Source organism: Microtus oregoni, unplaced genomic scaffold (assembly GCF_018167655.1).
Source record: "Microtus oregoni isolate MIOR12 unplaced genomic scaffold, Mior012 000007F_ref0000211, whole genome shotgun sequence".
Taxonomy (NCBI): Eukaryota; Metazoa; Chordata; class Mammalia; order Rodentia; family Cricetidae; genus Microtus; species Microtus oregoni.
Genome location: NW_024543066.1, coordinates 18742446 through 18756839, shown reverse-complemented (window position 1 = coordinate 18756839; position 14394 = coordinate 18742446). Strand labels below are relative to the sequence as shown.

At 43.8% G+C, this 14394-nt stretch overlaps 1 protein-coding gene across 6 annotated transcripts in view; it reads left to right on the top strand.

The window, feature by feature from the left end:
* The window catches only part of Il1r1 (interleukin 1 receptor type 1), a 66708-nt gene extending 52955 nt beyond the window's left edge, over positions 1 to 13753 (top strand). For all 6 annotated transcript variants that reach the window (XM_041655708.1, XM_041655705.1, XM_041655707.1 and 3 more), the window contains 6 exons: positions 1711 to 1776; positions 4465 to 4582; positions 5315 to 5466; positions 7804 to 7947; positions 9915 to 10082; positions 10541 to 13753. In XM_041655708.1, coding sequence (XP_041511642.1) covers positions 1711 to 1776; positions 4465 to 4582; positions 5315 to 5466; positions 7804 to 7947; positions 9915 to 10082; positions 10541 to 10959 — 1067 coding nt within the window. In that variant the 3' untranslated portion in view covers positions 10960 to 13753. The remainder of the gene's footprint in view (positions 1 to 1710; positions 1777 to 4464; positions 4583 to 5314; positions 5467 to 7803; positions 7948 to 9914; positions 10083 to 10540) is intronic.
* Positions 13754 to 14394: the final 641 nt, after the last annotated feature.

Here is a 14394-nt window from a genome sequence, read left to right as displayed (position 1 = left end):
GGACATTTCATCTTCAAACCACAACACAATGTCCTATGGTTTTACTTCCATTTTTGTTAGTAATTATTACATGAATATTTTCCATCCCTGCTTCAGATGCAATGCTACTTAGACCATCACGTTATGAGTTATGCCTTCCAAGGGGTTCTGTAACATTCTTAGATATCACAGAAGGAAGATCTTCCAGAGAGCTCAGGACTCCCTTTAGTGGGTTTACGTCACCATTTGTGAGCCTGCCCTGGGGGAATCTAACTGAACAGGAGTCACTGACATCAGGGAAAGAACTCCGTGGTGAGGCATTGGCCTCGCGTGTATGAAGCTTTGGATTCAAATCCCAGTACAGCATAAGACAAACCCCAAAGTCCAGCAGAATAGTCACTGGCACGAATGGAGTAGATCCTCAGTTTGGAGATATTCCATATCCAGAACGCACGTTTTTGTTAGCTCAATCACTACTTCTCTAAGTATGTGTCTAAGTATCTGTAAGAAGATGGTGTGGCCTGAAAGGTTTTGGGAGGATTAGAGATGAGGCAGGCTCAGCCTGTAGTCATGTGCCTGCTGCACAGCAAACCTTGCTACAATGGGTGGGCAGTACACAGGTGCAGAATGACTGTTCTTGATGTTTCCAGGGTGCCCAATCTTGTCATCCCCATAGAGCGCATTAAAAACTATTTCACAGTAACACGAACCAAATTGCACTTACACAAGTTACTTGGGAATAGGCAGAATGTTGAACCTTTCTGTAAATGGTAGCTTCCAGTAATAGGAAGCTAACCTAACCAGGATGTTTTTGTGGGAGGGGAAGGGATCATCTTTGAGTGAGTATGCTGGGGGAATAGTTGCGACTCTCCCGGGCAAACTCAGAGCAGGATCAACATACATATAGCTGCATCTTCCCAGTATTAAGGCATTTCTTTTTCAAAGACTGATTTCATTGAATACAAATTCGCGTGGCCCTACAAGCATCAGCTGGATCTAACTTTCAGTGGTCATTTATGGAGCACTTGCTGCCCTATCTATAGGAAAGATGAAAGCCAACTTCCTGTCCTTTGCTTTTCGTTTCTCCGCCTGTGGAGGACTTCAGGCATTCTAGTCTGTTTCTAATTCTTCCTTCTTAGCCACGGATCAGCCCACAGAACTGATCTTGTAAAGAAGCAGGAGATTAATCTTCAGAGCCTTTTGAAAGCCTCCTGTCTTATTTAAATCAATTCTGTCAGGAGGTTTGTCACTCGACAGTGGCTGCTTGGTTGGTACCACAGTAATCCAGCATTTCAGGTCCAGCACTGGCCACTTCTGCTCAAGGAGGTGCTTTTGTCCTAGCTACTGCCTTTCCTGCTTTGCAGGGAGAGGAGAACCTTCCAGCTCCCAGGTTGTCCACATAGGTGCTGTATATAGAATAAATTCTTCGTACCTGTACTCTCCCAGTAGAGATATGTGTTATTATGCTCATTAGTCTTTCTCTTTTCATGAGTGTGTGTATTTACATATATGTAAGAGTTCACGTGTGTAGAGGCTTGGTTCATGTGTACGGAGTATATGGTCCAGCCAAGCTTTGAGTGTTCTGTTTGCTCATTTCTGGTGGTTCTCGTCTTCTCTTACCTACCTCCTGCTGCCCTTAATCTGTCTAGCTCAGTGCTCGCTGAGTGCTGGTACCACTTGGGATTCTTTCTGGTGAAAAGCTGAGGAGCTCTGTGACCTTTCTCCTTGCAGGTGAGAGTAAGAGCGACAGGCCTGTGATCCTGAGCCCACGGAACGAGACGATGGAAGTAGACCCAGGTAAGCAGGCTCCAGGCAGGGTATGATCATCATTCCAAACTCAAGGTGAAGATAACATGACCTTCACAACACACACAGCATAAGCCAGTTACCAGATACACCTATGGAGGGACAGTGGCACAAATCATATATTCAAATGGCTTTAAAATGTTTTAAATTTATTTCTTAAATTTATCTTTTTTAAGTTTTTGCCTCTTATGGCAAAAATCTAGCCATATCCAGTTTTCCCACCCTTGCTTTGCAAGGTCTTTCTGACTATACAATCAGAAATAGCCCCATGCTAAAGTTAAAATGTCTAAGGATATAACATTTAATTTATCTAATTGACACAATATTTTGTCATTGGAGCCAATCTTTTAGGCAGAAGGCTAAGATTATATATGCCAAAAACAATGAAAGTTATCCTAAATAAGTGCTTTTCCAAGTTAGTCAGTTTTTTAAAATATCACGAAGAAAGACCCATCTTGAGCAGTACAGCAATGAATTCCCCTTCCTGTCATATATGGAGCCAATCTTTCACTCCTCCTGGGGAGAGAGGCATGTTTAGCTAGGTGGTATGCACTGAAGAATAGTGAGCCTGAGGTTAGCCTCGATGACAAATGGGTTCTGTCTTAAAAACAACAGAGACAGAAAGAGGAGGGGGTGACTCCGTGCTTGTGAGGGCCTGAGCTTGGGATGCAGCATTTGTGTAAAGACCTGGGGGTGGTTATGCACAACTCTAACCCCAGTGCTGGGGCAGCAGACATGGGTACAGACCTGTCGCTGGGTGGCCATCTCTAATCCCAGTGCTGGGACAGCAGACACGGGCACAGACCTGTCTCTGGGTGGCCATCTCTAACCCCAGTGCTGGGGCAGCAGACACGGGCACAGACCTGTCTCTGGGTGGCCATCTCTAACCCCAGTGCTGGGGCAGCAGACACGGGCACAGACCTGTCGCTGGGTGGCCATCTCTAACCCCAGTGCTGGGGCAGCAGACACGGGTACAGACCTGTCTCTGGGTGGCCATCTCTAATCCCAGTGCTGGGGAAGCAGAGATGGGTAGAGACCTGTCGCTGGATGGCCAGCCAGTCTAGAATTAATAGGTGAGCTCTACCCAGTGAGAAACCCTGTCTGAAACAGTACGTGGGTACTATTCCTGAGGATGTCCAAAATTGCTGTCCAGCATCCATACACGTGTGTACACAGGTGTGCCTGCATCCTTACATGCATAAACATGCACACACACACATCTATACATAGATACATCTGCACTCTTAACATGCACACACACACACACACACACACATACCCAGGAAGGAGGATATGTATAAGTCTACATACTTATTCTTACTGAAGTAAAAAACGAGAATTTATCCTATCATAAAGGCAACATAAATTAGAGAAGAAACTTCCTGTCAACCAATGGTCTAAAATTAAATCCAACTACCTGGCTTAAAAATTTTATTCAGCGTAGGGCAGAAGATCGAGCACTACATCCTAGACAGCTTCGAGAACAAAAGGCAATGGAATTCTCAAACACCTCTGTCCTTTCCTCATTTGGTAGTAGAGAGGGTTTTTTAGAAATAAGTGAGTGAAGATAGATAAAAAGAAAAAATAGCTCTTAGAAATCTTGATCATGAGAAAACAAAAGGTTTAGGTCAAAGAGTTTTCATAAACAGAAATATCGACAGCTAGCCAGAAAGTTTTCTGGGGAGTTCTTATGTCTGTGAAGAGTGAATGTTTTTGATTAAGGAAGAACAACTTGACACTTGTGAATTTGTTCCGAGAAAGAGGCTAAATAATGGATCTGATGTGTGAGGAGCAGTGAGGGTCCAGTGAACACTAAGCTAGGAAAAATGTGTTCACCAGGAGTTCAAGAAGTGTAGATTGGGGTGCTGGAGAGATTCAGAGGTTACGAGTGCTGGCTGCTCTTGTAGAGGACTTGGGTTCGATACCCAGCACCCACATGATGGCTCACAGTGATCTCCAGTTCCAGGGGATCCAACACCCTCTTCTTGCCTCTGGAGGCACCAGGCACATATGTGGCGCACAGACATATATATGCAGACAAACCATGCATGCACATAAAATAAATAAAGCTAAAGAAAAACAATGCAGGTCGACTAGGCTGTAATGAAGAGCCTGTGTGGTGTGCTCCAGGCCTTCAGTTCCTGCTCTGGAGACACTCGTGGAAGAAAGAAAAATTAAATGAAAATGGAGTTTGATTTTTCTTCTCTCAGTGAGCAATGCTTGCTGAATGTCCCCTGTTTTCTGGGGGTGTTTGTGTGGAATAATGGCCGTATGTACGGCTGGAGGGGGAGTGGACCAGTGCAGCCTTACTTGTTTGGAGTTTGGCATTGAAGTTGTATCTTCCCAGAAGGACGGGAAATGCAACAAGGCCATAGGTTTCTGTATCAACACTGTAAGCACATCCTGCCTCCAGATTTTCATTCCAAGTAATACTTGCAGATAGGAGAAAACAGTGATATAAGCAGGGTGTTTTTAAAATATGAATCATAATAATCATAGTAATGACACTTCAGAAATTTAGCAGTAACTATATTGTTAGTGTATAGTTATATTATGAAATGCTAGGTAGTCTCATACAACAGGAGGACTAATCATGTTTATCCAGCAGCCATTTATAAATAGACATAGAGTGTAATGAAGGCCAATTAGTCTTTGGACTCAAAATACATTGCTTTTCAGAATCCAAGATACAGCTGATCTGCAATGTCACAGGCCAGGAATCGGATCTTGTCTACTGGAAGTGGAATGGATCAGCAATTGAAGACGGTGATCCTCTCCTAGTGGAAGACTACCAGCTGTGAGTTTACTGGTTAATGTCAATATTAAATTCTGTGCCACACCTTGTTCTAGTTTTGAATCTAATACCGAGAGCTAGCTGGTGCTCGACTACTCCTAGCCTTCTGCTGACCACTTTGGGCTTTGCTAAGTCATCTAGATAATATTTGTGAGAATCTGTGTTTTGTGGTTGTTATTAAAAATATGTGTCACTGTATAAATTGCACACCAGCTCAAAGCTCTTTCCTTACATTCTGTTTTGTGCTGCGATGCAGTAAGGTTCTCTTCATGTGTATTAAATCCTTTGGAAAGACTATGGAAGGAATCAGGAATCAGTCTTTCTGCTTCAATCTCCATGGGCTGGATAAAGATCTATTAATTCCTCCTTCCAGTCTCTTCATATGCCGTGCCCTTTGTCATCTGCCCCAGTCCCGAACACCCATGGAGGCCAGAATGTTTAAGGCTCCCCCCTGACCCCCGTGTGTGTGTGTGTGTGTGTGTGTGTTCCTTTGCAAGCTGGTAATTTTAACTTGATTTCTTTGTTACTGGGTGTTCCTGACCTTGAGGTTATACAATTTCAGATTCGTCTTACCAATAGACTATTTGTGCATGATGGGAGGAGGGGATGTGATTATTTGAGCTGTAATTTATGTTACAAATAAAGCAATTACCTGGACCCGTAGGTCTTATTCCCTATTGACGGAGCTTACCTACTCTAATTACTCCCCTTCTCTGTCTCTCTCTTTTTGAACAGCGTGCAACATCCTTCATCCAAAAGAAAGTATACACTCATTACAGTACTTAACATTTCAGCGGTCCGGAGCCACTTTTATAAGTATCCATTTACTTGTTTCGTCAGGAACACGAACATTATGGAGTCAGCATATGTCACATTAATATATCCAGGTAAGTAACAAGTGCTTACTTAACCTCACTGATTGCACAGCCCAGTGGATTTCTCTGTGGTTTCCTTTGCCTGGAACGTTCCTCACCCTTTCTTCAGCTGCAGCTTCTCATCGTTTGTGCTTCTTGGCCTGAATTCTCTGCTCTGTTAGGAAACTTCCCACCCCCTTGCCTGATCTGAGCCTGCCTCCCTGCCTCTGCTTGGGTGCCACTGTGGAGGCATCATGCATCCCTGTCACACGTAGAGACATCATGCATTGCGATCACATGTGGAGGCATCATGTATCATGATCACTTGTGGAGGCATCATGCATCAAAATCACACGTGGAGACATCATGTATCAAAATCACATGTGAAAGCATCATGCATCCTGATCACGTGGAAGCATCATGCATCCCGGTCACACGCAGAGGAATCATGCATCACAATCACATGCGGAGGCATCATGCATCGCGATCACACATGGAGGCATCATGCATCACAATCACATGTGGAGGCATCATGCATCACAATCACATGTGGAGGCATCATGCATCAAAATCACACGTGGAGACATCATGCTTTGCATCACATGTTGAGGCATCATGCATGCCAGTCACATGTGGAGGCATCATGCATCAAAATCACACGTGGAGACATCATGCATCACAATCACACGTGGAGGCATCATGCATTGCGATCACACATGGAGGCATCATGCATCACAATCACATGTGGAGGCATCATGCATCACAATCACATGTGGAGGCATCATGCATCACAATCACATGTGGAGGCATCATGCATCACAATCACATGTGGAGGCATCATGCATCAAAATCACACGTGGAGACATCATGTATCAAAATCACATGTGAAAGCATCATGCATCCTGATCACGTGGAAGCATCATGCATCCCGGTCACACGCAGAGGCATCATGCATCACAATCACATGCGGAGGCATCATGCATCGCGATCACACATGGAGGCATCATGCATCACAATCACATGTGGAGGCATCATGCATCACAATCACATGTGGAGGCATCATGCATCAAAATCACACGTGGAGACATCATGCTTTGCATCACATGTTGAGGCATCATGCATGCCAGTCACATGTGGAGGCATCATGCATCAAAATCACACGTGGAGACATCATGCATCACAATCACACGTGGAGGCATCATGCATTGCGATCACACATGGAGGCATCATGCATCACAATCACATGTGGAGGCATCATGCATCACAATCACATGTGGAGGCATCATGCATCACAATCACATGTGGAGGCATCATGCATCACAATCACATGTGGAGGCATCATGCATCAAAATCACACGTGGAGACATCATGCATCACAATCACATGTGGAGGCATCATGCATCCCAGTCACATGTGGAGGCATCATGCATCCCAGTCACATGTGGAGGCATCATGCATTCCAGTCACAGCAATTCTTCTCCATATCTCTTAACAAATTATTCTTTTCCCAGGACCAGTAGCTACCTGTATTGGCTTCCTATTCATTACCTCTTGAATTTTTTAAAGTACAGGACCAAACAAGATAGTTTATACAGGGAAAGCCTACCTACCCTGTTTGTAACAAGGATGTCTGAAGCCACTGGTTTTCAAGAATTGGTATAGTCAAAACCCAGTGCTGAAAATATTGTTTAAATACTCCACAGTATTTAAAACAGGGCTTAAAAGCCAGGGTATGTGCATAAACATAATTTAAATAAACAAACAAATAAATAAAGCAGAAAAGTAAAGCATTTGAGGATTTAGATATTTTCTGGATGCTATTCATGCCCTGACAGCCAAGAGGCACTTCCTTTGTCTTTCCTCTTCCCAATTGTTCTCCACCCTCCTTCCTCTTAACCTCCCTCTTCTCTTACCTCTCTCACCCACACTTCTTTTCTTTGGGTGAATTATGAGGAGAGACCATATGAATGTGGGAATGTGAAAGGCCGCTTCCTTTTTGTACCCCATCTTTAGGATCTTCCTGTCAGATTCTCCTCCCTCAGTAAATCATGCAGGCTTTGTATGATTTTGACCTATCCTGTTGTGCTATAGTGAACTCTGTCTCTATGGTCCCCAAAAGGTTTTCTCGTACTGTGTATTATGCTTTAGGTGGAAACTTAAAAGAATGTACCTTCATTTTCTATGGACTTATGCAACACTGCCTCCCTCATTAGTGTCCACTGATACAATGACAGTGGATGCACGGCCACGGCTCTGGGTGTAAAGTGGTTCCCAAATGCATGCTCTTTGCAGTAAACCTATTCAAATGGCTGTGACCAAAGTTTTCATTCCTTTTGGTTCTAATGATTTTCTCCTCTTTTTTTGTTGTAGCCCCTGATTTCAAGAATTACATCATTGGGACCTTTGTCATCTTAACAGCTATAATTATATCATGTGTTTTCATCTATAAAATCTTCAAAGTTGACATTGTCCTTTGGTACAGGGATTCTTTCTCCCATTTTCTCCCCTCAAAAGGTATAATTTTATATCCCACGAAATGTTTCCTCTGAAGAGTTAAAGATGACTCCTAGCATTTTTTACTGAAAGCTTTTAATGATGGTGTTGGCTTAGACACATTGATTCTTATTTAGTTTCATAACTGATACACCTTGATGCTAGTTACCACCCTAGCTTCCCTATTGGCAGGATACACAGGTGTTTAGAGTATCTGTCTGTATGTTAGTTACCCAGAATCCATCGTTAAGGCATGCTCTGTGCTGCATGTGCCCTGTGGATTCATGGTCCACAGTCAAATGAAAGAGAGTTCTACATCTTTTTCTTTAATATTCCAGCATCATATCAAACTGATATAGAAAGTATAAGTAGAATGTAGGCTTGAGATGTTTGGAGAATTGGGCAAGAAAAACGTGATAAAGAATGGTTGCCTTGAAAGTATATAGGGGAGCATTAATTGCTATATGAGGACCATTTTGTTGTAAAACACAAGAACAAACATGTAAGACATGAGAATTTAAAAAGGTATTGTGGGGGAGGGAAGGAAAAAGAGGGTCCTGAGGATGAGTGTGATCTGGGTACCTTATACACATCTATGGAAATGTCATAATGAAATTCGTAATTTTTAGAATTAATATATGTTAATGAAAACAGATGCTGATGCTAAAAAAATCTCAACATGTAATTTTTGTTGCAGAAGAGTAAAAAGCTTTCAAGTGTAGCAAACCCTATTCAGTAGGTAAAGTCAAATGTATAAGTTCAAAGGACACAGGAGCGATTTGCAAATGGCTAATGTTAGAGCAGAAGCTGTTTGCCTAAGATCCAGCTAGTGAACATCCCACCATGGAGGATGAGAAGCTCACGAAGCCCCACCCCTAGCTGAGGAGCCATTTGTAGCTGCTGGCTCCCGGAGACAGTCAGTTTTCTTTGATGTTATGGATTCTGGTTGGCTGTTCGTGTTCCAGAAGTTGGCTCTAGGCTGACGCCGGTACAGAGAACACTAACTGGGCTCAGCAGGGTATAAGAAAGGGACAAGAAGTTAAGAGGGGAAATGCTCAGGGGAGGGGCTGGGGAAGAGCTGGAGAGGATCAGTAGAAGGGAGATATGATCAAAATATACTCTGCACATGTGTAAAACTCATAAAGATTGAATGAAATGTATTTCTGAAAGAGAAAAATGTTCATATGTTTTTAAAGTTTTGATGTTAGTGTATATAAAGCATTCCATTATTTAGATTATATTTTATCCATTCAAAAGAGTGTTATGACAGGTTTCTGTTAGTAGTCAAGATCACAGTCTGATTACAGGCTTTGTGACTATTGGTCTTAGTTAGGGTTTCTGTTACCGTGAGAAAAATGCCACGACCAAAATCAACTTGGCGAGGAAAGGATATGTTTTTACCTTATAGCTTGTAGTCAGGGAGTCAGGATAGGAACTCAAGCAGGAACTGGAGGCAGGAACTGAAGCAGAGACCAGGGAGGAGTGCTGCTTAACAGCTTGCTCTCCCTGGTTTGCCCAGCCTGACTTCTTATACCATTCAGGATCACCTGCCTAGGGGTGGTTCTACCTACGATGGGCTGGGCCCTCCCATATCAACCATCAATCAAGAAAATGCCCTACTGGCCTGCCCACAAACTAGCCTAGTGAGCACTTTCTCGGCCGAAGCTCTGCCTTCTCGAATGGCGGCTAGCTTGTGTCAACAATAACAACTGATCTGGATACCACTTAAAAATCTAAGGGAAAAAAATCAAAAGCACACATAAACATGTGTGAGAAGGCCTATCATTCCTTAAGATGTTAAGGGGTAATTATGAAAACAAAAATTGCACATTGCTGCCCTATTGAATTTAAAGTGGCATCAGATGTGTGGTATTGCTCTTTTCTGTCAGGCTACTGTACCAAGCTGAAACGAACATTTGTGGCGTTGATTTTGTATCGAATCTTCTATTTCCCCCGATGGTTCTAAATACATTTCATTTCCCCCTTAGCTTCAGATGGAAAGATCTATGATGCCTATATTCTCTATCCCAAGACTGTTGGAGGGGGACCCTCCTCAAACTTAGACACTTTTGTGTTCAAGCTGTTGCCTGAGGTCTTGGAGGGTCAGTTTGGATACAAGCTGTTCATCTGTGGAAGAGACGACTATGCTGGGGAAGGTATGGAGATCCTTCTTGTGAACTTAGCTGCCGAGTTCCAGTTCTTAGGCTTGGCTCCATTGGACATATCTGGAGACTTTAAGGAATTTCTTAAAATTTTCTCTTAGCTTGTTGGGTCAGCGTTTAATTGATTTTTATTCTTTTGAAAATTTAATAACTAGTTAGATCTAATAACTACGTTGCTAAGCCAGGAGTATTATAGTAATTATAGTAATTTAGCAAGCCATTTTCAAATTTTGGACTGAGGGTGTTCTGAGTTCCAAGAGCAGAGTCCGTCTTTTCTGGGCTAGTTCTTAAGCCGGTCTGTAAAATGAAACCGTCTTTGGCTCTCAAGTAAGGCAAGGCAAAAGCAATGGGAGTCGAAGAGCAGAGGTTGCCAAGGACTTCCTGAGGGCTGGGTTCAGGAAAGAACGTCTAGACGGAAGCTAGACTGACCCAATGTGCTCTGTGTCTTGCAGATATTTTTGAGGTTACTAATGAAAACGTAAAGAAAAGCAGGAGACTGATTATCATTTTAGTGAGAGATATGGGTGGCTTCAGCTGGCTGGGCCACTCATCTGAAGAGCAAATCGCCATTTATAATGCTCTCACCCGGGAAGGAATTAAAGTTGTCCTGCTCGAGCTAGAGAGCATCCAAGACTATGAGAAAATGCCAGAATCTATTGAGTTCATTCAGCGGAAACACGGAGCCATTCGCTGGTCAGGGGACTTTAAAGAGGGACCACAGTCCGCAAAGACCATGTTCTGGAAAAACGTCCGATACCACATGCCAGCCCAACGGCAATCACCGCTATCCAGACATCATTTATTAACCCCGGATTCTGTGCTGGACACTAAGGGGAAACAGCAGGCAGAGACTCACTTGCCTCTCGGCTAACGTGGCAGAAGCGGACCAAGAACACTGGGATCCCTCTTGTCATACGGTGCTGCAGCTAGGCTGTGCCTCCCAGGAACGTATGCTGTCATGAAACACACCTATGTAGTCCCTTATCCCCAGGTCACCTGGAATCACACCGTTCAGGGAATAGGACTTGGTGACAATAGTGGGCTAGGTCAGTTGGGAGTGAGCATTGGGGAAGCTCCGGAGCAACGGCTGCTCAGGGATGCTTCTCTGGGATGCTTGCTAACTGTGGAGGCAGTGAACCAGGGGGAGTCAGCTTCAGGAGATGGCCACATCTGTGGGTGACTTAAGTAAATTCCGTGCAGCCTTGCAGTTGGGACTGTGGTTATCTGAGAATACTTTGGGGATCATGGGCAAAGAAGTGGCTCCCTTAAGCCTCAATGCGGGTGAGGTTTACTGACACTCCCCTCCCCCCGTAGAAGGCATAACTTCCTTGCCTTTTCCAGACATCTTGACCACCAAACTTAGTTTTTGAAGACTAAACTTTATTTATAGACCGTGAATACTGTCATTTCAATGAAGAAGGATTCCCTGGGTTCCCCCATGGCAGTCACCTCAGCTCTTCGCAGAAGAGGGTGAATTTTAAGTTGACCGTAGCAGGGAGCCACTCCTGAGGTTCTTCTGTTCACAGGTCCACTCTGGAACGACTGTTGCATCCTCCTTATTCTCTGTACTTTTGCTTGTAGCTTCTCTGGAGATGCAGCTCTGCAGCGCTTCCTCCCTGCACTCTGCGGCAAGCACAGCCTCATGCAGGAGACTCAGCTCCTATCTCACCTTCTGGGACTGCAGATGCTAAAGTCTGCACAGCCTTCCCGCCCATCTTGTCCCCAGTCCCAGCCCTCTCCTGTCAAGCCTGCTCTCCACCATCCTGCCCTGGGACTGCAGCACTGCCTCTGGAGCCCTCGCCTCTGCCTTTGCCACACCCCATCTGTGCTGTGCCGCCCACTTCCGGTGACTAGATTTCGCTCTTTCCTTTGCTTCACCTGACCAGGAATTTGCTAAAGTTCTAAGTTTGATTCAGTGCTAAAATCCTCAAGTGCCTGATCTCTCCTTACTCTAAGTCTTAGCCGCCAGCCCTTCTGTCACGCCAACAGTGTTGCCTGCTGGTGGTCACTTCAGAAGGTGGTTTCTTTGCAAGCAGGAATCAGACCTCTCTGAGAGCAAGGTCTGTCGCGAGAGTGTTCCCGCCCTTCGCTTTCTGCAACGTGGACATAGGGCATAGACTGGCCAAGACCTTTATTTTAAAATGTTCTTGGATAATCGCATTTGAATTTTGCAGTTATTCTAATTTTATATATAGGTCGGGGAAACTGACCTATTTAACAGAATTGCTCTTTTAACTCTCCTGGAGCTAGGCCTTGAAGTTGAACTTTCTGGCTTCTGTCGCTGTGCTCCTACTCTTTGATTTCAAATCCATCACTGTCTGCTTCCCCTTCCTCAGTCCTATGGGAGAAGATGTGAGTGTTTTATAGGAAGCAACCGAGTCCGGGAATGTTTTTGCAGAAGGAGCAAACAACGCTCCTTCTCAGTGTAGGGATTTGCTAAAACCAGCTTTAGAATTTTCAGCCTGATGTTTTTCTTTCCCAGTACTGGTTCCCTAAAGGTCAACATTTCTTCTGTGACTAAAAATGGAAGCAAATTGGGTTTTGTGGTACAGAAGCTTTCTGTTTGTTTGTTTTTAACTCAATGACTGTCTTCAGAATAATTTGAATAGTTCTGGAAGATTGCAGAGCCAGGTTCACACACCAAGAAGAAACCCATAGTTTTAAGGATTGTATGAATGTGGGTACCCTTCTGTCTTTGATGTTTTTGAACGTCTGCTAGGGGCGAGCACAAACATTATTTAAAGGGCGACTTCTCACCTACACAGAGGTAGACAAAAGCAGATGGCTTGGGATTTTAACTTCCCACTTTTGACCTCTTTTCTCCTGGATCCAGCTTGAGAGCACTGAATGGATGGATCATTAGATTGCTGGCTCAGAGAAAGAATGGTTGTCCCAGATGGCAGCCAGAAGTCTATCCTTTACCCATGTTGCTTTAAAAGTTTAATTTTGCTGATAATTTTTTGTCTGTCATCCAAAAAAAAATGTATTGGCTTACATGTATATTATGAGTGAATTAGAGCCAATGGGAAACTGGGCCAGAAAGTATAAGGAGAGAGCAATAGCAGAAGACCACAGATAGTGTGGCACCAAGAACTGGGGGTGAGGTAGGGTGTGGAGACAAGGATAAGCCTGGGCCAAGAAAGACCCTGAATTGGAGGGTAGTGTCATTCCTGATCCACATGGGAGAATGAAGATGTAACTTCCCATCCAGGCAGTGGGGGCTTCCTTTGACTTATCCCCCTCTTCCCCAGAACTACCTGGCTTCAGCCATCTTTCACGCTTTCTCCATTATTCAGAGTTCACTGATGGCGTTTTTAAAAGGCCAACCAAGTGTTGCAGAAGTTTGCACATGCAACGATGTTTTAATTACCAGTGTTTAAAACTGGTTTAGCAGAATGTATGGTTTTCTCTCTCCTGCCTTTTGAATTTCACTTATAATGAAAGGAAAAGTATTGAGCCATTTTAATGACATTTTTTATCAATTATATTTATACTGATAAATAATGAAGGTTGTTTTTTTATTAAAGAAACTCAATTTTATAATTCAGCAGATGCCAAGTATGTATCACAAACCACCAAATTTATGTACAGTGTGTATTATGGAACAATAGACTCAACTTGTTTCCCAATAAATTGTCAAACCCTCCGTTGAATACCATTGGAAATTCTGTTTCTCTGTGTGTCCTTTCTTCAGCATGCACGTCCCAAGGCATTCTGAAGGATGTTCTTCTGGAAGTAGGGGAATAGAGGTCTATGCTGGTTAGTTTCATGTCAACCTGCCACAAGCTAGAGTCACGGGCAAGGAGGAAGTCTCAGTTGAGAAATTGCACCCATAACATTATAACATCAAGCTGTAGGCCATCCCGTAGAACCTTTTTATAATTAGTGATGGATGGGGGAACGCCCATACCATTGTGGGTGGTGCCACCACTGGGCTGGAGGTCCTGGGTGCTGTAAGAAAGCTGACTGAGCAAACCATGAGGAACAAGCCAGTAAGCAACAGCTTTCCATGGCCTCTGCATCAACTCTAACCTCCAGGTTCTTCCCCTGTTTGAGTTCCTGTCCTGATTTCTTTAACGATGAACAGTGATGTGGAAGGATGAACCAAATAAACCCCTTCCTTCCAAGGTGGCTTGGCTCATGGTGTTTATCACAACATTGATAGCTCTATGACAGGATCTAAGGTCACTGGTCAAACAGTCCCATAAGCCCTGATTTCCCTCATGTAGCCCCATCTGTTCCTTTGTTTATGGAGTGGATTAAGGGCGAGGTTGTTGTTCAGTAGTAGGCCAGTTGCCTAGCGTGT